This window comes from Sus scrofa, chromosome 14 (assembly GCF_000003025.6).
Source record: "Sus scrofa isolate TJ Tabasco breed Duroc chromosome 14, Sscrofa11.1, whole genome shotgun sequence".
Taxonomy (NCBI): Eukaryota; Metazoa; Chordata; class Mammalia; order Artiodactyla; family Suidae; genus Sus; species Sus scrofa.
Genome location: NC_010456.5, coordinates 41,021,927 through 41,047,480, shown reverse-complemented (window position 1 = coordinate 41,047,480; position 25,554 = coordinate 41,021,927). Strand labels below are relative to the sequence as shown.

Below are 25,554 nucleotides of genomic sequence, written 5' to 3'. Positions count from 1 at the left end.
GGCATCTGGAAGTTCCCAGGTCAGGGATCAAATCTGAGCTACAGTTTCGACCTATACCACAGCTATGGCCAAGCTGGATCCTAAAACCCACTGTGCTGGGCTGGGGATAGAACTGGCACCGTCAAAGAGATAAGCCAGATCATCAACCCACTGTATCACAGCGGTAACTCCTATCTTGCTAACTTTTTTTTTTTTTTTTTTTTTTGTCCTTTGTCCTTTTTTAGGGCCGCACCCACAGCATATGGAGGTTCCCAGGATAGGGGTCCAATTGGAGCTGTAGCCACCAGCCTATGCCACTGCCACAGCAACGCCAGATCCGAGCCGCATCTGCGACCTACACCACAGCTCATGGCAACATTGGATCCTTAACCCACTAAGCAAGGCCAGGGATCAAACCTGCAATCTCATCATTCCTAGCCGGATTTGTTTCTGCTGTGCCACGACGGGAACTCCATCTTGCTAACTTCTTGAAAGAGAAACAAGGACTTCCATGCAAGAAGCCACAGAAATTAAAAAGGACTGAAAAAATTCCTTAAAATCAGGCACAGAGTCCACATCTCAGCATCCACATGATTTTTAACCAACAGGCGCTTTTAAATGACTGCCATTCAATGCATCTGAATTGTTGGGGGAGTAAAAAACTTTATTTTGGAAAGAGGAAACACTGAAGTCAGCTTCAAACACTTGTTCAGACACTTGTCCACTTTCTCGTGAAGCTGCCATGACCTAACTTGTAATAAAGTGCTCTGAGCACACTCAGCAACTTCTCTGCTCATTGACAGACCCTGAGACAAAGTACATTAAGCCTCTCTTCTAGGCCACCTGGCCTCCTACAGGCCCCTGAGATGCGAGTATGGGAGCAGAGGCTTTAGGAGCACTGGCTGCCTAGCCAGGCCCCGTTTCCTGTGCTCTGCAGAGGCTCACATAGTCCTCCTAAGAGCCATTTCTCCAAAGAGGAAGTCGAGGCCTAGAGAGGCAGAGAACTTGCCCAAGGCCCCACAGCTGGTGAGAGGGCTGAGCTCAACCCTGGCTGTCCAGCACTCGAGCTGGGGACCTTCACTGCCACACCCAGGCCTGTCCTGGGCACCAGAGAGGCAACAGGTTCACATGGTCATGGCAAGCCTCCTTCCCCCGATGACTGGTGATTCTGACTTCTTAGGTGATGAGCACAAGGAAGCACAGAAACTCTCGTTTCATCTGGATTCTTATTCTTAGTATTGTGACAAGCAACATATGGGGCTCCTTTCTTGCACCTTAAAAAGGTTAAGCTTCTGTTACAAGGTGCAGAGACAAAGACAAACTGAAGATGAAGATGGTATTAAGTGACAGTCCTGAGCTACCACACTGACCCCAGGCCTGGGTTTTGTTCCTGTGGGTTTTGGACCCACAGAGCCCAGGAGGGAAACAGGAAAAGCACCTTCAGAGCTTATTTTCAGCAAGCAGGAAATACAGTGTGAAAATGAAGGTTGGGTTTTACCCAAGAACCCACATGGCTGTGTATAATTTCCCTTCTAAGATACAGAACCCAATGCTGTTGTCTATCCTAGAACTGAAAGCTCTCACGTAATGTTCTTCCTCCATTTCTTAGGTCATGAAGTTGGCTTCGGCTTGAAGACTGTCAATAAACAACCTCTGTACTTCATCTTTGTAAGAAGTCAAATCTAGAGTCAAAACTATTTTAATTAAGACTAGTTACATTTTATTTTTTTATTTTTTTTGTTTTTAGGGCTATACTCTCAGCATATGAAGGTTCCCAAACTAGGGGTCCATTTGGAGCTATAGCTGCCAGCCTACACCACAGCAACAGCAACATGGGATCTGAGCCATGTTTGTGACCTACACCACAGCTCACAGCAACGCTGGATCCTTAACCCACTGAGAGAGGCCAGGGATCAAACTCGCATCCTCATGGATCTTAGGTTCATTAACCGTTGAGCCATGACTGGAACTCCAAGACTGCCTACATTTTATTCATTTAAAAAATGTTTTTTATTTTTTGCTTTTTAGGGCCATACCTGCAGCATATGGGGGTTCCCAGGCTAGGGGTCAAATCAGAGCTATTGCTGCCGGCCTATGCCACAGCCACAGCAACATAAGATCAGAGCCTCGTCTTCGACCTATATCACAGCTCATGGCAATGCTGAATCCTTAACCCACTGAGCAAGGCCAGGGATTGAACCTGCAACCTCATGGTTCCTAGTCGGATTCATTTCCTCTGTGCCATGACAGGAACGCCAAGACTGCCTAAATTTTAATTAAATTATTACATCTCAAGAAAATGGTTTGAATTATTTTTATTTATTTATTTATTTATTTTTTGTCTTTTTGCCTTTTCTAGGGCCGCTCCCATGGTGTATGGAGGTTCCCAGGCTAGGGGTCGAATTGGAACTGTACCAACCGGCCTATGCCAGAGCCACAGCAACTTGGGATCCGAGCTGAATCTGCAACCTACACCACTGCTCACAGCAACGCTGGATCCTTAACCCACTGAGCAAGGTCAGGGATCGAACGTGCCACCTCATAGTTCCTAGTCAGATTCATTAACCACTGCACCACGATGGGAATTCCGAAAATGGTTTGAATTATATCAAAATGTCTTCAAATGGGAATTCGTGTCTTTTACCTTTGTAAGCAGTTAGAACCATACACCACAAAATAACAAAAATGCCAATGCATAAGTAGTTATCTAACTTACAAATATGAAGGGCTAACAACCCATCTGGTGACACAGACCCTCAGACAAAGGCCATGTCCACAGCAACCGCTGCCTTAGGCACACGTGCTTCTTGAACCAATATGTTGATATCACGTTGACTACAGACCACCCCTAAAAGCTTGCCGTTTTGCTGGTTATGGTTTTCATTTTGATCCAGAAATATTATTCACCCTTTCCTCCTGCTATATAGAGAAGACATTTTTCCTAAGGACATCTCTCAAAAACTCACTAGGTATGAAATATTTTAGGAAGTTCTCAATAAGCCACAAAGGAAAGCACATGCTGATGAATGACAAAGTCCTCCTGCTCTACTAGAGGGAGTTCACGTTCACAACTTCAAATTGTTACCTTTCCTCAAAAATGCTTTTGTGCAAAACTGTGTGGTTGTGTGTGTGAGAGAGAGAGATAGACAGGGCTGGAGGCTGAGGGCATGGGGTGGGGAAAGAGAGAGAGCAAGAGAGAGCTGCCAAAGGGAGGGAGGGAGGGCTGGAGGCTAAGGGCATGGGACCAGGCTGAGGAAGGGTCAGGGGCACAGCCCAGGGGACCAGGACCAAGTCTGAGCATGCCTGAATGGGCTACTGCTCCACTTAGTATGAGCACCAGCAGTGGATCAACAAGAGAAGAAAACAAGAGGAAAGGCATGGATATAATTAGGAAAAGGCAAGGTTATAAATGAAAGGGTCTCAGATATGCAAGGAACTCGAGATTTTAACAGAACACTGAACAACTTATAAAATATAAATTCTCTAGGCCAATTCTAGTCTAAACCAGAAGAGTGAGCTGATGATTAAAATCTGTGTACCTTTCTCTTACGGTCTTAAAGAAATAAATGGATTTGTACATCTTAAAAAAAAAAAAAAAAACCTCAAGTTGTACCAAGCACCATACTGTGATCTATGAAGCCACAAACAGCCCCAGGGCAGATATTTATATTTTTGACAACTATCAGAGAGCAAAATAATGTCAGCATTATTTTTGTTGTTGCTGTTTGAAATATGAGCAGGGAGCTTCTAAGCCTGGGGAAATGAGAAGTGAAGCATGTTTTTCAACGGCGAGAAAGCCCAGGGAAGGAGTTCACCCGTATCACGGTTCCTTGAAAGACTACTTGGGAACTGGAGTTCCCATCGTGGCTCGGCGGTAATGGAACCTGACTAGCATCCAAGAGGATGCAGGTTTGATCCCTGGCCTCACTCAGCAGGGTCAAGGATCCGGTGTTTGCCATGACCTGTGGTGTAGGTTGCAGACATGACTTGGATCCCGAATTGCTGTGGCTGCGGTATAAGCCGGCAGCTACAGCTCTGATTCGATGCCCAGCCTGGGAAATTCCACATGCTGTGAGTGCAGCCCTAAAAAATAAATAAATAAATAAATAAATAAATAAATGAAAAAGACTACTTGGGAAGGTGTGATAATGACGGCGCAAGGCTACAGTGCTGAGCAAAGGAACTCCACACCTGTATTGATGGGCATGAGACAGAGGATGGCGGGGGAAGCGGGGAGATAAACAGCTATATAATTTCTGTGGAAGGAGACTGAGAAATTATGTAGGTTCCTCTTTTTCTCTGAGGATCCTCCAGCAGTTCATCCACAAAGACTATCTCTGCTCCTTCAATAAATACTAACAATTCCTCTCTACTGAGTGGGAAATGATACTGGGAGAAGTCTTTACACAGCAAAAAGGAAAAGGGCAGAAAATGGGGAGGTAAGCACAGCAGTGCCAGGGACACAGACAATGCAAAAGGCACTGGTGCTTCTTTTCTGTGGAGGGGAACAGAGGGAAAAGAAGGAGCAGTAGGTAATGTGTTCCTTGAACAACTTTTGTTTGTGCAAAGGTGTAAAGACAAGATCTTCACTGAAGCTCTGAACTTTCCAAACCTAATGAAAAAAAATGAGACTGTTCTTGGGTTTTGATCAAGTTCTTCCACTTTCATCATCAACTCAGTGGGATGGTGTTAAACATTGAGTCATGACTGTATCTAGAGCAGGCCAGCCATGTGAAACTAGGATGCTACCCAGAACAGCTAACAACTTCCTTCTCAGAGAGTTCACCATCAGAGAACAAAGGGGCGAGTTAGAAGGAGGGCCAGGGCCTTCTCTGCAGTAAGAAAGATCAGCTCTCATTTGTAGACCACTTGCTTAGATGCACACACAAATGCACACAATGAGGGACACAGTAAGAAATCAGACTGCTTTCAGAATACCTTCTATAGTAGCAAACTTCTCCTCAGCTAAGGAGACCACAGGGAACAGTGTGGCCGGGAGAATCTGTTGCCAGTTTTGAGGCAGCTTCCTTCATCTCAAGAACTGGAAATGTCACTACCCCAAATACGCTGCAATTCTATTTCTAGAGGCACTTACATGCAGAGCACATCATAAGATGAAAGATTGAAATACTATGTTAAAAAAAAAATTTACAAATTTGTTCTTTAGCCTGTGACATAAACTTGAAAATTTCAACAATTTTACAGTTAGCAAAGTGAACAACAACAATAAAAGCATTCATAACTGGAGCAGCAGGTCTCCTCCAGAGCACGTGTATACATCCTGCCAGGCAGGATTTTCAAGCCCCCTTACCTGTCATGCTTATTCTCTTGGGCTGCTCTTAGGAGCTCCTGTATGTTTTTGGTAATCTGTTCAGTCTTGCGGATGACATCTTCAGTGCTGGGGAGGACGGGGCTCGGGGCTGCAGGGGGCTCTGTTGTGTCTGGACCAGAGCCATCACTGTGCCACACCATACTCCTTTGCCTTCCCTTTCTGCTGGACCTGTGAGCATCGAAGTGGTTAAATGTGACAGGTGCTTGGTTGGTGCCTCTCTGCTTCTAGGAGCCACTGCCTGTGCATCTGCTGAAGGCACAAGCGGGCTGCTTTCGTGGTTTCCTTTATCCTGTCTGGCAGGAGGCTTGGGGTAGGGCTGGTTCAGCACCAGGCAGCCACAGCTCACAGGGAGGCTGCCTCGCCCTCTCACGGGTCTGGACATGATGGCCTTCGTGGGACAGGAGAAGATGGGAAAGCTAGGGAATGACCTGAACAGGGAGGGTGTTGTTACAAAGCCACCCCAATCGAGCCGATTCCTTCAAATGCAGGGTAATTTAACACTGACTTGAAAATGAAGTGAAGAACTGACTTAGGTGCATTACAGAGACTCAGAATAAGTATAACCCGCTGGTGGAAGAAAAAAAGGCCCCTGTGGCAACAATGTGAGGTGAGAAGAGGTGTGAACTATGAACTTAGGCCGTGACATCTGAAGACCTTATGGGTCTGAAAACAGAGAAGTGGATGCAGGTGGTGAACCTCGCCTCCTGACCACACTGCTAGGTCTCTGGTTTGAGAGCCCAGCCCCAGGGCATTCCTCCTGCAGATGTACCCCATGTCATCCAGGTCCCTGTCGTTGGGAGTGTTGTCATAGTCACTTTCAGGTGTGCTGTTCTGCTTCTCCAGCCTGGATGCCTACAAGACAAAAGGCAACCCCATTAATTCAGAGCACCAGATGTGTTTTGGGTGCCTTCCCAGGAATCATTTACCTGTCAGGCTATGTGGCCTTCATGGCCCAGATCTCATCTGAGACAGAAGCCAATGCTTCATGGAAAATTTAGTTAAAAGACGAACACTGGGTCCAGAAATGATTTCTCTCCTTCTCTGCCCTGTTTTCTTCTTAGCTCCGTGGCTGCTCCATATGCAGATCCCCGGCATAAACTAACACAGACACGTAAGGATGCTCACCTTTTGTTCTCTAAGGAGTATGGAGAGTAACTATCATATGATGGGACCCACTTAAAAAGCAAACTCGGGAGTTCCCATCATGGCTCAGTGGTTAACGAACCCGACTAGTATCCATGAGGATGTGGGTTCGATCCCTGGCCTTGCTCAGGGGGTTAAGGATCCAGCGTTGCTGTGAGCTGTGGTATAGGTTGTAGACACAACTCGGATCCTGTGTTGCTGTGGTGTAGACAGGCAGCTATAGGTCTGATTTGACCCCTAGCCTGGGAACCTCCATATGCCATGGGGCAGCCCTAAAAAAAGACAAAAAGAAAAAAAAAAAAAAAAAAAAAAAGCAAACACGCCAGCACATATATCAATAGACTGTCAGTGCTGGGAACCTGCAGATTAGATAGTCTAATGCCAGGTGGGAAAATGAAGGGCCAAAAAAGCTGGGGGTCAGCCGCAAGGCCAAAGAGTCAGTCGAAAACCAGGACCAAGAACCTTCTTGTCCCTCTACATCCAACACTCCACACCTGGGGCCCTGAGGACCCACTGCTCACAACATGGTAGCTCAGAGATGGCTTGTGTAAGCCGCACAAGGAAACCAGAACCCAGTCATCTATTGCCATGTGTTGTTTGTGAACCAAAATGGATTAACCCAGTGTGATGCTTGGTTTCCAGCCACTTTTATCTGTCTCCCTAAACAGCTATCCCTTAAAATATAAAGAAATGGTACAACTGCGGAGATTTAAAAAATGGGATGAAGGAATCCCATAACTCTTTTGAACAAATGGCAGCACTGCTAAGTTTGGAGCCTTCCAGGGTGATAACATTTGAAGGGGACCACATTCCTTTAATGGGGACCATGTTAATTCTGCAGTCTTTAATAAAAGTGATTTTCCCACAGTATTTATTTTATCCACAGTGCTTGAGAATTTCTTCATGTGAACAGAAATCAGTGGAAGGTGATTTAAAATTGAAACTGATTACAACTTGCAAAACACAAACATGAGGTATTTCCAGCCTTACGCCTTGAATTTAATCCAAGTTAATCAAAACATGTGACTAAAGAATTTTATTGATGTTGTAATAAAATGTGGCTAAAGATACAGCTGTAAAGGTAGAGGGCTTTGTTTAAACATTGTAGCTTCATCCAAAAGAATGGCTCCCTTGGAGTAAGTCAGTTAAGAAAGTCTACGTCAAGTTTAATTTGCTCCTCACTGGTAGTGCTGCCAGGCCTTCTGGCTGCCCTAAGCAGGCAGGTGGCCGGCCCCGAGATGGGGAAGTCTCCTAACTCACACCACACTGTGCTTACTATCCCCATGGCCTCGCTCTCTCTCCTCTCCCAGGATGAATGCTCCTCCACCTGTTGAGGTCTTTCTCTTTTCCCCTCAAAGCTCTATTTGGTTCCAGCCACTCTCACATAAGACACCCGCACTGGGATCCTAAAAATTCAAAATAGGAGTTCATACTGTAACTGCTCAAATTCACCTGGCAAATGATTAAAGTGTGGGATTGGGGAGTTCCCAGGTGGTCTAGTGGTTAAGGACTTGGCGTTGTCACTGCTGTGGCTCAGATTCAATTCCTGGCCAGGAAACTTCCATGAGCTATGGACTGACCAAAAAAAAAGAAAAAAAAAGTGCTGGCCTGGAGCTATACAGAGAGTCTGTAAAGCTATGTCCTGTAAAAACTACTACCACATTGAAGATCCCTTTGTTTAGATCTCCTACCAGCAAGCAGTTCTGCTTCACTTGTTGCTTTTGATTTGCCTTTTTGAATAAATCAATGAGTTACTAGTTACTGGATGTCTAGATGGAAGACCAAAGGCAGGCACTGTATCCACCGCAGAGAACAGTGAAACCAGGATCTTTCAGGGATGATCTCAAACAAAACAAAACAAAACAAAACTCTTCTTACCTTTCACAGAGAATATGTGATTAAGCTTTAAATTTATTTTCCTTCAGTTTTTGTACACACACAAAGTATAAAATGGAAGGTAAAAAACTTACATTTAAATAATTATTCTGGAAAATTTGTCTAGAGCTGCTCCAGTGGGAAAAGCTAGAAAATAGATTTAAACTCATATAGCTTATAAAAGCACTCAAGGAGTTCTTGCTGTGGCACAACAGGATCAGCAGTGTCTCCAGAGTGTGGGGACACAGGATTGATCCCGGGCCTGGCACAGTGGATTAAGGATCTGGCATTGCCACAGCTGCAGCACGGCAGCTCAGATCTGACCCCTGACCTGGGAATTCCATATGCCACAAGGTGGACCAAAAAAAAAAAAAAAAAGTACTCAGGAAATGTTTCTGAAGTACAGAAAACAAAACATAGCAATAACCATCCAGGAAATCAGTTACTTACATTAAATCCTTCATCAATGTCAACAAAAGCGTATTTCAGGGTTTCAGATTAGCCAGAATTTTATGAAAATTATTGTAAACATGCAGAACTAAGACATGTTAGTTAAAAGTGCTGCTCTCTCAAAGCTGTTAATAGAGAAGTTACTTTATAGCTGGTGCTGGTTCCCTTTATTTAACAGATTTGTAGTTTTCTCTGAAGATAGACACACCATGAAAACCTAAACTCACAGTGAAGCTGTCAGGAGCAATCAGGACCATCAGTTTAAATTGACTCGTATAAAATGATGTATCAGCAAACATTTCTTGCAATAATTTCTCAAAACTACCAAAAAACTTTTAACATTTTCCCAGTGGACAAAAGAGGTTTCCATGACTCTTTGACTCTTATTAACAAAATTTGAAGAGATATTTCTATTGAACGGTCTTTTAGTTTAAGTGAAATATTGTAATAAAAACACTGCAGTTCAATTTCAGAACTGCCCAGAAGATAGTAGCATATGTCAAGGGCTCTTCTTAGTAGACTACCTCAAAAGTGCAGAAAAGAACCCTCAAGCCTTATGGCTTGATGAGCCATAAGGCACTGGCAGCATGAAAGAAGATTCATCTATCATTCCTTCCAATGTGGAAAGAATGGACAAAGGCCCAGTGCAGATCCCACCTTGTCTGTAAAGGAAGTCCTTCACCCACAGCACCCCCGTCTCCTCTCACCTTAGTTACACTACCCTTCCAGTAAAAAGTGGGGGAGCCAGGACCTGGACACAGATCTTCAAAGCCTGTGCCCTTCCATGACTGGCCCAGACTGCCGTTCGTGTACTCTTCATACATGAAAGTACTTTGTAAACTGACAGTGCTTTGGGGAGCAGGGATGTCACCTGGAGTCCTTGGGAGTCTTTAACTGACTTACCAGAAAGAAGGCTGGGCATGGAGGAGGTGCTGGATAAATACTTTTTGCCTGGCTACTCTAAAAGGAGCTTATTTACCTGGATGCTGTACTGTTACTGGGAAGGTAAATTATATATCAGTGAGCTGGACTTGGCCAACTAACGAAGTGAATGGCTTCGTACTAAAAGCTGCCTACACCTCCAATGCTGCTGCATGCTGCAAAATCTTGGTTTTGTCAAGTTGCCGACATAAAATATGTCAACGGTTAAAAAAAAGAAAAAAAGCACTGTGTCTCAGTGTTTCCGTTCGTATACGAGCTCTCTGAACAAACTAGATTTTCTCTATTACATTTAACCAGCAGCCAGCTAATTTTCTGATTGTTTAAGAAGGCAGTATGCTCAGAATAAATGTTAAAGGGGTTAAACATCACGTGCAACTGAGCAATGTGGAGTTAGATGTGTGTGAGGGACCGTGTGCACGTGCGTGTATGTGCACGCCGCTAGACAGTGTGACACCAGGAGGGAAGCGCTGCCTCATGCAGGACAGAGGGCAGTTAGTGAGGGCCAGGGGGGCCAGGGGGCTGGGAGAAGCACAAAGCCCCAGGCGCACGGCCCCTCCTCCAGAGAGCAGACCATTCAGAGTGTACTTAACCCTTCGGGCACTCTCGTCCCTGGACCAGGAAAGTGTGGAGGGGAAGGAAGGCAGAGATGAAGAGGAGGTCACAAGCGCACTCCTCCCGATCTGGAAGGGGAAAAAGAAACACAGTGGGGAAAACACAAAACCAACAAAAAAACCCTAGCACCTACCCTGGCTTTGGCCCAGGTTTCCCAGTAAAAAGATCCCACAAAGCAACTCACTATGTGAGATCAGCGCTGAAACTTCCACGCTTGCCAACGGCAGGTCCCCAGAGATATTTAATCCTGAGTGAAATGCCTCTCAGAGATTACTCGGAATTTGTGAGGCTACTTTTCTATGAGGGAGAAAACAATGCCTAGCATAATTTGTCAAATTTGCCAGTCATTTTTGTTTGTTTGTTTGTTTTTTTAATGGACAGCCTTAAATGAATATCTGTGTTTTAATCAGGACAGAATGTATGAAATGAAAAACTATACAAATGATTTAAAGTTGGTATGTGCTATTAATCTACTCTTTAGTACAAACAATAGAACTTTTGTAATAATATGACATTCTTACATTCTAAATGTTTCTAAAACAAAAAAAGTACACTGTGAAAATTGACAAAGTAGCTGTTCTTAAATTTTGTTTTTAGTTATACAAAAATAATATTCTTAACTTCGTTCAATGGCATTCGCATTACACCAAATGTAACAAATCAATTGACTTAGAATGTTTAGCGGAAACAAAAAGTTGAAGTCGTGGATTCCCAATTACAATTTAACAACACTGTAATTTTACCACACCAAAGCCTAACAAAATTAAACTAGGGTTTCATTTACTAGACGATATCCTTTACTTTGTATTTACTTTGAGAATTTTTTTGAAATTCCTATAAAAGTAGACTGAAGAACATCTCGGACATTCAAAAAAATAAATATTACTCTGAAAAAAAATCACGTAGGTTGACATTTTGTCAAAACATAGGTTCTTAAAATAAATTAATCCAAAAGAAAGTATTTGAAAATCTTGCAACACAATACTTAATCCACTGTAAAATAAGAGTGTTAGCAGCCTATTACAGAACGCAATCTTTCAAATGCAACGCTTTTAAAATTGATGCTGAGTTTTTACATCTCATTCTTACAAAATGGAAAAGCAACACTTTCTCTAGGCAGGGGAGGAGGGGGACAAGGCAGCTAAGCAGACACACTGACCACAAGTGCAGGGGCTGCGGGGGCCCGGAGGCTTCCAGACCAGGCCTGCGTGCCCAGACCGCTGACACCATCCACTCCACTGGGAGGAGCAGGAAAGGCACCTGGAATTCTAAGGGCTCCTGTCTGTAATGGGCACATACCCATCCACCTCAAAGATGGCACTTAACTTCTGCTGGTAACCTTTACAATTTTTATTTTTGTTAATGGGGAAGGAAGCTTGTTACCAAAAAAGTTCTAAAAGTGGCTGACTGGGAAAGATACTATGGATACAGGGGAGAAAAACTGGGAGAAGGGCTGAGCCAGAGCCAGGATCCCCCAGGGTGGTTGTGGCTCTGAGTGCTTGTGGGAACACCGCAAGCACCTGGCGACATGTTAATACAGCAAACACAAGGAAGACTCTTGTAGCCCAATTTAGCAAAGCAGAGACTGGGGACCTGCAGGTTCAGAAGAGGGAAGGCAGGAGTCAGGCTGGACAGAGTGAAGAGCAGAAGCGCCAGTGGTGTTACTTACGTGCGAGGGGAAGGGCTGGAGCCTCGTCCTGCTCTCTTCGGGGTGGTTCACTTCTCCCATTGGGAGATATGGTTTCTGACCTGATCCCGTCTCGTACATGGACATGGGCCTACTGCCCCGGGCAGACGGACGTCGCTTTAAGGAAGAGTGGTTGGAAGTGTCTGTGTACTCAGAACCCGTTTGCACCTGATATATATTGGTTGTGGCCTGTTTCCTGAGGTTCGAATTTTCACTCTGGAGTGTTTGAAGCTGAAAGAAATGTTTGGCAGTGGGACTGTGTTTTTCTATAGCAAGCAGAAAAAGCAAACATTAAGTAAATGCACACAACTACCTGCTCTAACAATAAGAACAATAACAGCTCGCTGGGTTGAAAGTCAAAGGCAACTACACACAAAAACTCTTCTAGAAGGAGTGAAATGCAAACAACTCTCTTCATCACTTAAGCAAACGGAGTAGCTAATTTCTGAATATGGAAAAGTTGCAGTTTGGATATTTTTTGAAGCGAAACATCTAAACACTTAAAAATTGGTCACGGGAAATATGTGCAGGCAAGCTGTACTCTGGGTTATTCTAAGGCTGTTTCAAGCAAGAGCTTGAGATCATTAAGACATCACTTAGGTAACGTGCCTTTTGAATGAGGCCTGAGCAATTTGCAAATGCCAAAAATGTCAGCAGACACCAAGGAAGCAGCACAGGGATAACTAGAGTTGCTTTGCAAAGCAAGAAAGGCAGTGAAATCCAGCTTATGAAAAAATCAGATGAGCTATTGCTTCCCAAAAAGCCAACAAGAAAAATTAAGATCAACAAGTTTTTATTACATAATACTCTTTGATATTCCAAACAATTAGCACTTTTGAAAAAAGAGTGGGAATTACGATAAGTTTGCTATATTAACATATCAAGAAGAAAACCGGAGACCTATTGAACTATCAACATCTTCATCTGAATGCTCCACGTAGCACGGGCGCTGCCCTCTGGTGATCGGTCATCTCAGCCAGGGCCGGAATACGTGGCCTCTCTCTCCTGTGGCTCTGTCGCCCAAAAATGTGACCATGGTGGTGTCAGCTTTAAACACTCTAACCTGCCTGGCACCACCCCGTTTTAGTTAGAGGCTGTCACTTGCAGACCCTGAATGCTCTTTCCATTCCTCACATGCAGGCTGCTTCATGGTGTTGGATGACTTAGAATTAAGGGATCAGCAAGGAATCATGTTACTCTTTAGCATCTGGCATTTTAAACACAATTAACTGAGTCCAGGCTGCACAACGTCCTTTCCCTCTGGTGCTCCTCCATCTTCCAGGGCGTTTTATAAGCTGGGTGTGGTGTGAGTTCAGCTGTCTACTCTTTGACAGAGATCGTAAAATCTGACCAAATTCCCCACCAGGGCCAAGGCTTAAGTCCATAAGCAACTGTGTTTGCACCAGAAGATCATTACTTTTTCAAAAGCAAACCCATTCAGTGTTAGGAGTTACTTTCAATTTCTATTTAGAAAGCACCGATCTGTGAAAAATACACCAATAGTGGCTGCTCCTCTTCATTAATTAGCATCATTTCCAAGCAACTGTCAAATGTGAAAGATCAGACACAAATCATGCTACTTTATCAACTATATATATTAAAAAAACTTTACCTAACTTTGAAATAAAACCAAAGCATCTTCGCTAAATAATTTCCACATACTTTTTATTAATAGTGCCAAATTTTTGTGAAAGTCTGATTTACAGCCTCTGCCACAAAAATACCCTCATTCTCACTTTGCTCAAAGAGTGATTCCCTAAGGAATGAGAGATGGCTTCCACAGCAGAAAGGCTTTGGGGGCATAACTTACATCTGCGACTCCCTTGCCAAAGGAAGAACAGCTGCAAGGTGACAAGCGGTGACTGGCAATTCCTACAGTCCAGGATACAGACAGACATAAAATGCCTGTCAAAGCTGGTTATTAGGGAACTCGTATCCTAAAGTGAAACAGTCAAGGTCCAACCAGTGAGGAACACAACTGACGTGCCCCTTAGTGAGGGACTGGGGGAATGGCCACAGGCTTGTCCATGTGAAAACCTTGAGAGGTTCTTAGACAAGGTCTTGAAATCTGAAACTTTATCTTAACACTTTTCACGTCTCTAAAACATCCAGCTGGGACTTTGCTTAAATGTGTTTTGATAAGCACAAGTTCCTAGTCTCAATTTCATTTATTTATTTATTTATTTATTTATTATTTTGGGGGTCATGCCTGAGGCATGTGGAAATTTCTAGGCCAGGGTTTGAACCTGTGCCACAACACTGACCCCAGCTGATGCAGTGACAATGCCAGATCCATAACCAGCTGTGCCACAAGGGAACTCCCCCGGTCTCAATTTTTAAAAATTTTAGGACTCTGTATTTAGAGAGATGTCCTCAGATAAATGTGAAGGATTCTTATCTTAACAAGAAACAGACTACACTTTTTTGTCTGAAAGAATGTAACAAAATGAAAAGTTACAGATAGTAGTTTCAGAAATCAAAAGCATTTCTAAGAATTGAGGAGATAATCCATGAGCAACTGCAAATAATTCCACTCTGCATTTCTTAAAGTAGCTCAAGACATTTGCTTTCAGAGATATGAGGTCCTCTCTGGTGATTTCTACAAATACTAGAAGGAGTACTATAGAATTAAAAACGGTGATGCTTAGCAGACTGATTTACAGTGGCAAAGTCAACATGTTTCAGAAAAAGTCAACTCAAAATTAAGTTATTGCTTCAATTAATGGGACAACTACAATTCCTTAGACAAAAGATATTTCAGAAAAGACAGAAGATGTGCAAGCCCTGTATGTTATGGCAAAAGGGCTCTAGGATTGTTCATGGCTGCACAAAAGCCCTAGACAGGGCCAGGGTGACACAGAACAAGGATTGGATTAAAATGTGATCTATCTTCAGGCCTTCTTGACTCTTTCTATTATAGGTATTGAGGCCATCTATCTCAAAACATCTCTAAAAATGCTCTAGAACTCAACAGCAAGAGTCCTAGAGCAAGCTGCATGGCAGCGTCCTTCCCTGACAAGTGGAAGGGCATGGGCCTCTTTTTAGTTCTTCAGCCTTCCTTTGAGAAGCATCACTGAAAAGGAAGCCCAGCCACAAACGAAATGCACTTTGTCCTCTGTTCTTGATGATGACTCTGAAGCATTACCCTTCAAATGACAGTAGGAAGACACAGATATATATTTGCTTCTGTTTTAGGGAAGGGTGCACAATCTCATTTTGTGGAGAAGTGAATGATGGGAGCAGTACCCACAAAGTCTTGGGCAGAATTTAGAATTTTTCCATTTCCTTATCTTAGCATTCTCATAAAGAATTACATACGTCATCCCCTCTTAAGCATATTCCTTGCTACCATTAGCCACCCTCTTTTTAGGAATTAATCTATTAATGTATTTCTAATTCTTGCAAAAGGCAGCAAACAAGGAAATGCTGAGCAAATGGGATTGTATCTCACTAGCGTACAGCTGTCACTAGTACAGATGCACTGTTTTTTTTATATTTATCAAGGACCTACTCTGTGGCTCTGAGGATATAAATTAGCGGTAAGCACTGGTGAAAAAATAAAGTGGGGGTGTGGGACTGGACTGCCAGGGTAGGGGTAGGTGGCATCTCAGAATAAGAGTGAACAGGGATAGTGCCCCTTGTGCGGCCTGGGGTGCGGTGTGGAATGCTGATAAACACATACACCTGTCCTGGGCTTTCATCTGCCTCTGTCTTCATGGTGTGCTTATTCTTTAGAACAAGCAATAAACAGGAAAAATCACATCCATGGAGGGGCATCCAGCTTTCCAGGAAGGACAGGATAGCACAAGGGTTTATATAACAGATACAAACACTTCATAGGCTGTAATGTCTCTCCTGCTTGGGGATCTTACACTGGATTTATTTCTCAACAAAGCTACTTGATTTAAAATATCCAAATACATACTGCTTCCAAAAAGACAGCTTAGCCCAAAGATTTCTAGGTCCGTTTTTCTTCCTTCTGACCGCAAGCTTTATGCCTGGGATTTTTTCCTTATACTATGGGGGTTAAAGAGTCAATCCTGGCATTTATTGACATGTTACCTTTTTCTGCATAATTCTCAGCTCGTCACTCAAGTTGTTATTCACCTTCATTAGCTGTTGTATCTTGGCCTCAGAAGCCACTAGGGCGTTTTTGACCTCCATAAATTCCTGCACAGTGACTGGTCCATCTGATAAATCTGAATCTAGGCTCTAAAAATAAATTGGGGAAAATGTTCACAATCTGAGATGATAACATTCAAGACTAAAAGCTCAAGAATTTCAAATTCTGACCATGCCAGCTGGACTGCAAAGTTAATCAAACCAAATCAAGGCTTCTGAGACTAATGCAAAAATAAAACATAAAGGCAGGGCTACTATAATATTTGAAAAATGTTAGAATCAATCTTTTCTAACAGATCAGACAGTGGGGCTACAAATCTACTCTGACAATGACTCTGTGTACATCTGTCTTGTCTGCCTTTCCCTTGCTCATTCATTTTACTTATTTTATTCATCATTTCATTAATTCACTCAATCCAACAGATTTTTACTGAGCATCAGGCAGTGTTCTAGGGGCTTGGGATACATAAGAAAACAGATAAGGATTCCTGCTTCCATGGTGTTTATATCTCAAGAGGGTAAAAAATAAAAGTAAATAATGATATTGTATGACATAAGTTGATAAATGCTATGGAAAACAGACTGGAGCAGAGTGAGGGGGTGGGAAGCTGAAGTAGGGGGTGAAGGTGGATACATTTTAACTAGACAGGAGGGGTAAGCCTTTGGGTAGGTAGAGTACGAGCAATGGCCTGAAGGAGGTGAGAACGTGGCTGGCTGGGGGCAGAGCTCAGCTAGAGGGAGTGGGTGTGGAGAAGGACAGTCAGTCTAGGGACCCCGTCATGCTGCATCCTGTCATGACTTGGTTTTTACTCAGGTGAGCCCAGTGATTCTGGGGAGACCAGGCAGAGGTGACTCCTGCCTTCCCCTTTGCATTCCCTGCATCTGCCAATGGCACCACAGCTGTGTAAGCTGGAAAAGTCTGAACACACCTCCTCTAAGTCTATTTTCCCACTTCAAACATCCAACTTATTGTCAAGACCTGTCTTCTTTCCAGCTTCGTGTTCATCCATTTTCACGTGTGTGCTGAGCCCCTCTGTGGACCAGGCCTGGGAGACTCAGCAGTGAGTGGACCAGCCAGGCCCTTGTGCCCTGTCCCCAGGCTCACTGTGCCTACAGTGACTTCTCTTCCACCCAAGCCCTCCCAGCCGGGGCCCTGAGGTGAGCCTGTGTCAGCTCTTGTTTGGACTTCTTCAGCACCTCCAGACCTGGGTTCCCTTCCTCTACTCTCTGGCCCCCCAGAACAGTTCTCCCAAAACAGAGGGCCCAAGAGGGCTGATCACCACTCCCCTGACCTACCTAACAGCTTCCTGGGCTCTGCACTGCCAGCTGAGGTCCAGGCTCTTGGGTCTGACTCACATTCCTGCACGGTTGACCCCCGCCCTCTGCTGCAGCTTTTTGGCTCCCACTCCTTTCAGGCTGCCTCCACACATGACCAGATTTCCCCCAGATGCCACTGTCTCACTTTCTCTCTGCCTGGATCCCCTCCCCTGCCTCTCCACGTGCCCACACCCCAGGCAGCCCTTAAGGTACACCTTAAGAGCCATCCGGTTTACACAGCCTCTTGATACTCCCTGTTGGCAACAACCTAGGTCTCCTTTCACACACACACATGCCCTTCTCTTTGTGCTTGTGATGCTTGTCCTGGGCAGTGATGGCCTCACAGAGGAAAGGGACTAGCTCTCACTCAGGAGACTACCATCCAGAGAAGTCACTTGGTAAACATTTATTGAAAGAATAAAACCCACCACCCCGCCCCTCATATGCTTTATAAAGTCAAAACTGCAGCAAGGCTGTGATGCAGCAATTGACTCAGGGATAAAGGACCCCCTATTTTAAAACTATTTACCTCACTGCCCTTTGCTTGGCCTAAGCTAGCAGTAAACCCAACTTTACCTCCAGAGCACTTTTCACAGGGCTAGCCCTCAAGTGCTTCACAAATCAGGCAAATCTGTAGGAGGGAAGATCTGAAAAGGAAACATATTCTCCCTTTCTATGTGTGATGTGTCTGTCACCTCACCTTCTGCCTGTGTGCCTTGCTTGCAGTGGCTTCCAGATCCGTTTCTTCATCTGATGCCACACTGTCATAGTCTGGCTGGTCATTGTCCTGACTCTCAATACTGTGCTGGTTACTGATTGTTTTCAGTATGAGCTCCACATTGTCTATCAATAGAAGCAAATAACTTTACCTCAGGCTTAAAACAAAACAAAACAACGCAATTTTTTCTTAAAAAAAAAAAAAAAAGCCATTTAAAACACCCCTCAAAAAAAGAGCAAGGTCATATTCACAGCAGTGTAGGGGTAACAGAGTGAGTTACAGATTGGACAGATGTCCCACAATAAACTTAGGCATCCCTGTACCACCTGCCAAATGTGGGCAAATTCATTAGATGGTTTAGGAAAGAGTTGCTCAGATTAAAGAGGGAGATTCTCAAGTTTGTAATTATTCAAGGAAATAGAGTATAGCGTGAAATCATAAAAATAAAGCTGTAACTAATGTAAGATTAACTGTAATTACAATTATAACTTGTTTGCAAGGTAATGTCAAGTCAAAACAGAAAGGAGGAGTTCCTGTTGTGGTTCAGCAGAAACGAATCCAACTAGTATCCATGAGGATGAGGGTTCGATCCCTGGCTTTGTTCAGTGGGTTAAGAATCCGGCATTGCCATGAGCTGTGGTGTAGGTCACAGACAGGCTTGGATCCTGCATTGCTGCAGCTGTGGTGTAGGCCAGCAGCTGCAGCTCCAACTCAACCCCTAGCCTGGGAACCTCCATATGCTGCACATGTGGCCCTAAAAAGAAAAAACAAAACAAAACAAAAAACACCCAGAAAGGAAATTGTTAAAGTAGAGCATAGAAACTAGGTGCTCAAAAGAATAGGTACACTGGCACTTCGTTAGCTAATGCCAGTGAGAGAAAGAGATGAAGGAAGACCCATTGGACACACACGCGCACAGCAGGAAGGTGTGGTCTACAGGGAAGCAGGATAGCTCTGTCAGCTCTGACACATCTTGAGTAAAAGATTTCACGTATTATCCAAGTTTCTCCACTTTCTTTCAGGCAATGCAAGCAAACCTCTAATTTTCAATATTTTTTTCTCAATATTTTAATGGATGACATCTGGATGATCAATCGCTTTTACTTAAAAGGAATTTTAATTTTTAAAATTATTTGAGATCTACATATCATCAGATTACAGAAGTAATAAAGATTCAGTATAGAAAAATTGAAGCTAATGATATTCAGTCACAGCTATTGATAAATGCTGTCCTACTTCTTTCCAGTCTTTTTCCTAAGCGTGTGTATATATATACATACATACAATTTCATTATTTGTAGCAGTTACTGTCTATAAAGTTGCTGTGAAGACCAAATTAGCAAATACTGAAGCACTGCTCTGAGTGGAAACACCAGGTGAGCTTCCTCCCAATCCCTGGGCACATTTTTGTCAAGTGATCAATACATAATCCGTGTTACATGTGTTTCTGTTTAAAGACACTTTTACTATACCCTGTCCATTCATCATCACTGAACTCATGGTCCAGAGCACTGTAACTCAAGCCTGAACAAAGTTACCGAACACACATATTTTCTCCATTAGGCATATCACAGCCTTCTTACATTTAAGAACCCTACACAGGGAGCTCCTGCCTTGGCTTGGTGGAAATAAATCTAACTAGCACCCAAGGATGCAGGTTTGACCCCTGGCCTTGCTTAGTGGCTTAACAATCTGGCATTGCCATGAGCTGTGGTGTAGGTCACAGACACGGCTCAGATCTGGGTGTTGCTGTGGCTGTGGTATGGGCACGCAGCTACAGTCCCAATTTGGCCCCTAGCCTGGGAACCTCCATTAAGTCAAGGGTATAGAGCTAAAAAGACAAAAAAAAAAAAAAAAAAAAAAAAAAAGAACCCTACACAGTTCTTCAGCACTGAACTTGCTGGGGGACCTTTTTATTTTTATCTTTTAGGGCCGTACCTGCAGCATATGGAAATTTCCAGGTTAGGGGTCTAATGGGAGCTGCAGCTGCCAGCCTGCACCACAGCCACAGCAAGATGAGCTGCAGCTGCCAGCCTGTACCACAGCTCACGGCAACACCGGATTCTTAACCTACTGAACGAAGCCTGGGATCAAACCCACATCCTCATGGACATTAGTCAGGTTTGTTACCACTCATGTCGTCTGAAATCACGGACAAAAAAAAGCACAAAAATGTGGAAGATGTGGCACTAAACAGACCTCAAAAAGGAAACTTGCTTACAGTATAAGAACTGAACTAAAAGGCAGAGCTTGGCCTTGTTCGGTCTCAGCTGGGAACATACATGTGTTTCGGGTAGCTCAAATTTTTTACCACTCTGCCCACATCCACAACTAACCATGAAAGTGTTGTGAGTATAGTTTTAAGGTAACAATTCATCAATTTTGATGAATAGGTGAACTGGCAAATATATGATCTGTAAATAATGAGGCTTGACTGTGTATTTATATTTACATGTGATATATTCACTTGTACATATGTATGTATAAAAATGTATTTCTTAGGAGTTCTCTTGCGGTGCAACAGGTTAAGGATCCAGTGTTGTCACTACAGCAGCTTGGGACACTGCTGTGGTGCAGGTTTAATCCCTGGCCCAGGAATTCCCACATGCCACGAGCATGGCCAAAAAAAAAGCACTTCTTATGAAATTGGTATTATACTAAAACTTTTTAGAAAAAAAATTATTACTTTATATCATTACATAGTCCTTGAAAAAAGTGTGCTATTCAAATATGTAATAATCACTGCTCTATTTCTAAGGTTTTCAGTGTTATATACAATACACATATAACATCTCTATTTCCCCTTAATTAACACCTAGAAATGGAACCACTAAATCAAATATTTTACATTTTCAGACTTCAAATTTATGAAAGGACCCTTATCACTGCACCTTCACCGAAATGTAATAAAGTTTCTTAGAACTTGTTTATACTTGGCTGAGCCAGTAAAATCAAGAACAAACTTCCTTCAGTTAATGATTACTATTTTTGGGGAATGTGATGCTGACTGAAAACTGAACTTTTATGGTATACATTTTTCCTGTTTAAATGCTTTTTGATTTAAAATGTATTATTTCTGGGTCTCCCATTGTGGCTCAGGGATAACGAATCTGACTAGTGTCCATGAGGATGTGGGTTCAATCCCTGGTCTTGCTCAGTGGGTTGAGGATCGGCATTATCATGAGCTGTGATGGCTTGGATCTGCTGTTGCTGTGGCTATGGTGTAGGCCAGCAGCTGTAACTCTATCAGACCCCTAGCCCGGGAACTTCCATACGCTGTGGGTGCAGCCCTAAAAAGCAAAAATAAAATAAAATGTATTATTTCTATAATGAAGAAAAAAAATCAGTATCAGGACTGGGGAGAAAGCAGGTTTCCAAGAGACAGGACCCTGAGCTACTGAACAAGCCTCAAAGGGCACCTTGGAAACAGGTGTTTGGTGCTCTCTTCACAATTTAAAATCTCAATAAATCTTGCTGCAGTTTAGAGGCACAAATTCTCATTATTCAGAACGCAATCGTGCAGGCAAGCAATAACAGGTGGGCTGCAATTTCAATCAAGAGGGTTAATTTTCTTATGCCTTTAACAAACTCTACATCAGACTTTTGAGTTAATTTCAGGATGCAATTTTATAGGGAAGACAGATGATCTGAGAGGTAAATTTTTTTTTCCACTTTATGGCCACACCTGTGGCACATGGATGTCACCGGGCTAATGGTTGAACTGGAGCTTCAGCTGAGGCTTATGTCACAGCCCAGGCAAAGCTGGATCTTTAGCCCAGTGAGTGAGGCCAGAGATCAAACCCACATCCTCACAGACACTATGTTGGGTTCTTAACCTGCTGAGCCATGAGAACTCCATATAAGATAAATGTGAATAGCAGTTAAACTAAAGCTGAAATACTTATAATTCACCAGGGCTCAAAGAGAAACTTTTCATCACAATAAAACTTACAGGGCTTTAACCAAGCTGTGTGTCAGTCATTGATTTAATTATTTTTATAACTTTAACACTTGTGTGAAGTTTAGAAGGCCAACAAAGCAAACATTTAGAGGTCTGAAACGATTACCTTTTGAACCAGACAGAGGACTCCCCTGCTGTCTCCTCTTGGCGTCGCTGAGGATGTCGATAACCAGGGTGGCAAACTCGTGGGCGTTAAACCGAGCCAATTTCTGTCTGCCCTGAGGGTCAGAAGATAATTGGAAATATTCCCAGGTGTAAAAATATACATACTCACACAAAACTAGTCAGACTATTAGACTTCAGCAAAGACCTTCCAGCATGCTGAAAGTGCCATTAATCACTGCCATAACTAAATCAGATTTAATATTTTCCTTATGAACAGTTCAAAACCACTTACAGAATAGAGCTATATAACATTTAAGTTTTCACAATGCATATTTATTTTTGTGAACCAAAACAAAACGGTTCTACTCTATGCTTCCTTTATAGCATCGATTCAGTTCTGAAGTAGGTCTACTAATCAAAAATTAATTTGAAGGGTAATATTTTTAAATTTCGAGATAAACAAAATTATAGTCCAGATGCTGGTACACCATCATTATATAGAACCATCAATCAATAAAAATGAAAAGAGCTTTATTTTTATTTATTTATTTATTTGTCTTTTTTGTTGTTGTTGTTGCTATTTCTTGGGCCGGGGCCACTCCCGCGGCATATGGAGGTTCCCAGGCTAGGGGTCGAATCGGAGCTGTAGCCACCGGCCTACGCCAGAGCCACAGCAACGTGGGATCTGAGCCGTGTCTGCAACCTACACCACAGCTCACGGCAACGCCGGATCGTTAACCCACTGAGCAAGGGCAGGGACCGAACCCACAACCTCATGGTTCCTAGTCGGATTCGTTAACCACTGCGCCACGACGGGAACTCCAAAAAGAGCTTTATAATTTACTCAACTTTTCTCCTCTTGATGGATGCTTAGGCTTTTTTCGATGATCTATTGTTACGTAACAGTGCTTTGATGCAAATCACTGTGCATAAAACTTTGAATTTTTATTAGAATATATTCCCAAATAAGAAATTCCCCTGTGAAGGGATGCATTTAACTTTGATGCCTCTGAACTGGTTAACAAACTGCTTTTCTAAAGTCTGCAGGAATTTAAATTTTTGTTTTTGTTTTGGTCTTTTTGTGTTTTCTAGGGCCGCTCCCGCGGCACATGGAGGTTCCCAGGTTAGGGGTCTAATCGGAGCTGTAGCCGCCAGCCTATGCCACAGACACAGCAACGCAGGATCCGAGCCACATTTGCAACCTACACCACAGCTCACGGCAATGCTGGATCCTTAACCCACCGAGCAAGGCCAGGGATTGAACCCGCAACCTCATGGTTCCTAGTCGGATTCATTAACCACTGAGCCACGACGGGAACTCCAAACTCTTATCTATGGTATGAGAAACCCATCTTGCCACATCCTTACCAATGTGGAGTATCCTCAATATGTACCTTATTAATTAATTTGATTAATGAAACTTTCATGAATGCCATTAGGTTGCTTTCTTTGATTACTAATGAGGTTAAACATTTCTTCACATTTGAAAGCCATCTGTATCTCTTCTGTGAATTGCTTTATATTCTTTCTTTACCAGTCAACTATTAACTTCTTTTACTTTTCTAATCAATTTGTGTGTGTGTGTGTGTGTGTGTGTGTGTAAAGAATACTCACATTTTAATCAATCAAAAAATTTTAAATACCTGTCCCAGGAAAATAAATACCATAACATCAGCCATTCCCCAAACATCACGACTAGTAACTTCTTAGACTCAGCCACTTGCCTGGTTCCGTGTTGATGAGTACTCAGGATTGACAGGAAGGAAGGGGACAACGGTTGTCTCGGTCACCAGGGTGCTGTGGTTTTGCGTGGCAAGCCAGACTAGCCAGAGGAAAGAGCCAGAGATAGAATCTCATCACCACAGTGTCAGGCCTCCTCTGAGAGCCGCGGCTCCCGGGTTACTATGGAGACTCAGGGTTGCACACTCCGAAGCCAACATACACAAGAGTAAGTGTTAACACATATGTTATCAGGACAAGAGAAATTGGGCAAGAAAAACACTGAGGCTGGCAGCTTGTCGCTGCCCAATGATAACAGAAGCTTAGTAGATAAAGCCACATGTTAAGTCACCTGCATCAGTCTCTCGCCTGTCAACTTCATCGTACACATCCATGGCAAGTTCTTCAAACAAATGATTACTTAGCTGAAAATAAAAAATATCAGGAACACAAGGGATAAGGATTAACACTAGAAGAAATGAGAGAGGACTGCGATTTATCCACCCTTCTACCTCCAATGATTTATCCAAAGCCAGCGCTTACTTAATAAATACCCACTGTCAGACAATAACATTTCTGAAATAGTACAGATCCTCTAGAAACATCTGCCACCCACAGCAGCCTCCCTCCCGATCTGCAGATAGGGCTTTGCCAGAAGGGAGGCAAGAGGCGTGGGAAGCAGAATCCAGCTCTCTGCTCTTCATGTGACATCACCTTAAATCTCTTCTGCTCTTTGAGAATGATGGCCAGTTCCCCTCAGTGTAAGGGGCCTTAAACCTTGGTAGGATAAAGAAGCCTAAATGTGTCACTGGAGAGGATAAAACATGCCACTGCAGGAAGATACCACCCAACCTTGATTATGTCCCTCTGCTGCCTTCCTCAGTAGCAGGCCTCCAAGTGCCCAAGAACTACCCGAGTGCCCGCGACCAAGGACGGCCTGGTTGTCAGTACACTGTGCGGTGTCCAAACAAAACAGTTCTCACAGACTGGGGCACTGGCCTGGCAGTAACCGGGATGAGTAGAAGAGTCAGGGTCTTCCTCAACCCAGAAGAGGCTAAGTCCCTGCCAGACTATCTACACTTTTGCCCTCATAAAACACACCCTGCCGCGTGGTGGCTGTTACATTTGAGTTGATGGCTTCCCTGCTCTGTGAGGGCAGACGCTGCATCTGTTCCATTCTCTACTGTTCCTGACACTCCTGTTCAGCACTCATCACTGAGATGGGGACTCATAGGTACCCACTCACACAATGACCAGAGGTATTTAATGCAGAATTAAAAATGACTGCACAGACCTCACGGGAACTTGTTAAAAAGGGTATAACACATTGTTATGTGACAAAAGCAGGATATACTAGTCTATAATTATAGTTATGCTGCAGTTAAAAAAAAAGATATGGAGTTCCCGTCATGGTGCAGTGGTTAACGAATCCGACTAGAAACCATGAGGTTGCGGGTTCGGTCCCTGCCCTTGCTCAGTGGGTTAACGATCTGGCGTTGCCGTGAGCTGTGGTGTAGGTTGCAGACACGGCTCGGATCCCGCGTTGCTGTGGCTCTGGCGTAGGCCGGTGGCTACAGCTCCGATTCGACCCC

At 43.5% G+C, this 25,554-nt stretch overlaps 1 protein-coding gene across 29 annotated transcripts in view; it reads right to left on the bottom strand.

Moving 5' to 3' along the window:
- Nucleotides 1–25,554, bottom strand: part of GIT2 (GIT ArfGAP 2) — a 55,911-nt gene that overhangs the window by 4,416 nt on the left and 25,941 nt on the right. For 3 of the 29 annotated variants that reach the window (XM_005670718.3, XM_021073769.1, XM_003483439.4), the window contains 9 exons: nt 24,315–24,387; nt 23,968–24,065; nt 22,245–22,356; nt 18,160–18,302; nt 16,083–16,232; nt 12,003–12,251; nt 10,312–10,401; nt 6,081–6,163; nt 5,291–5,479 (listed from right to left, as the gene is read on the bottom strand). In XM_005670718.3, the coding sequence (XP_005670775.1) occupies nt 5,291–5,479; nt 6,081–6,163; nt 10,312–10,401; nt 12,003–12,251; nt 16,083–16,232; nt 18,160–18,302; nt 22,245–22,356; nt 23,968–24,065; nt 24,315–24,387 (1,187 nt within the window). Of the gene's footprint in view, nt 1–5,290; nt 5,480–6,080; nt 6,164–8,216; nt 10,402–10,680; nt 13,564–16,082; nt 16,233–18,159; nt 18,303–22,244; nt 22,357–23,967; nt 24,066–24,314; nt 24,388–25,554 lie in introns of those variants that run through there. The other 26 variants (XM_021073775.1, XM_013982954.2, XM_005670721.3 and 23 more) reach the window with 14 other exon arrangements.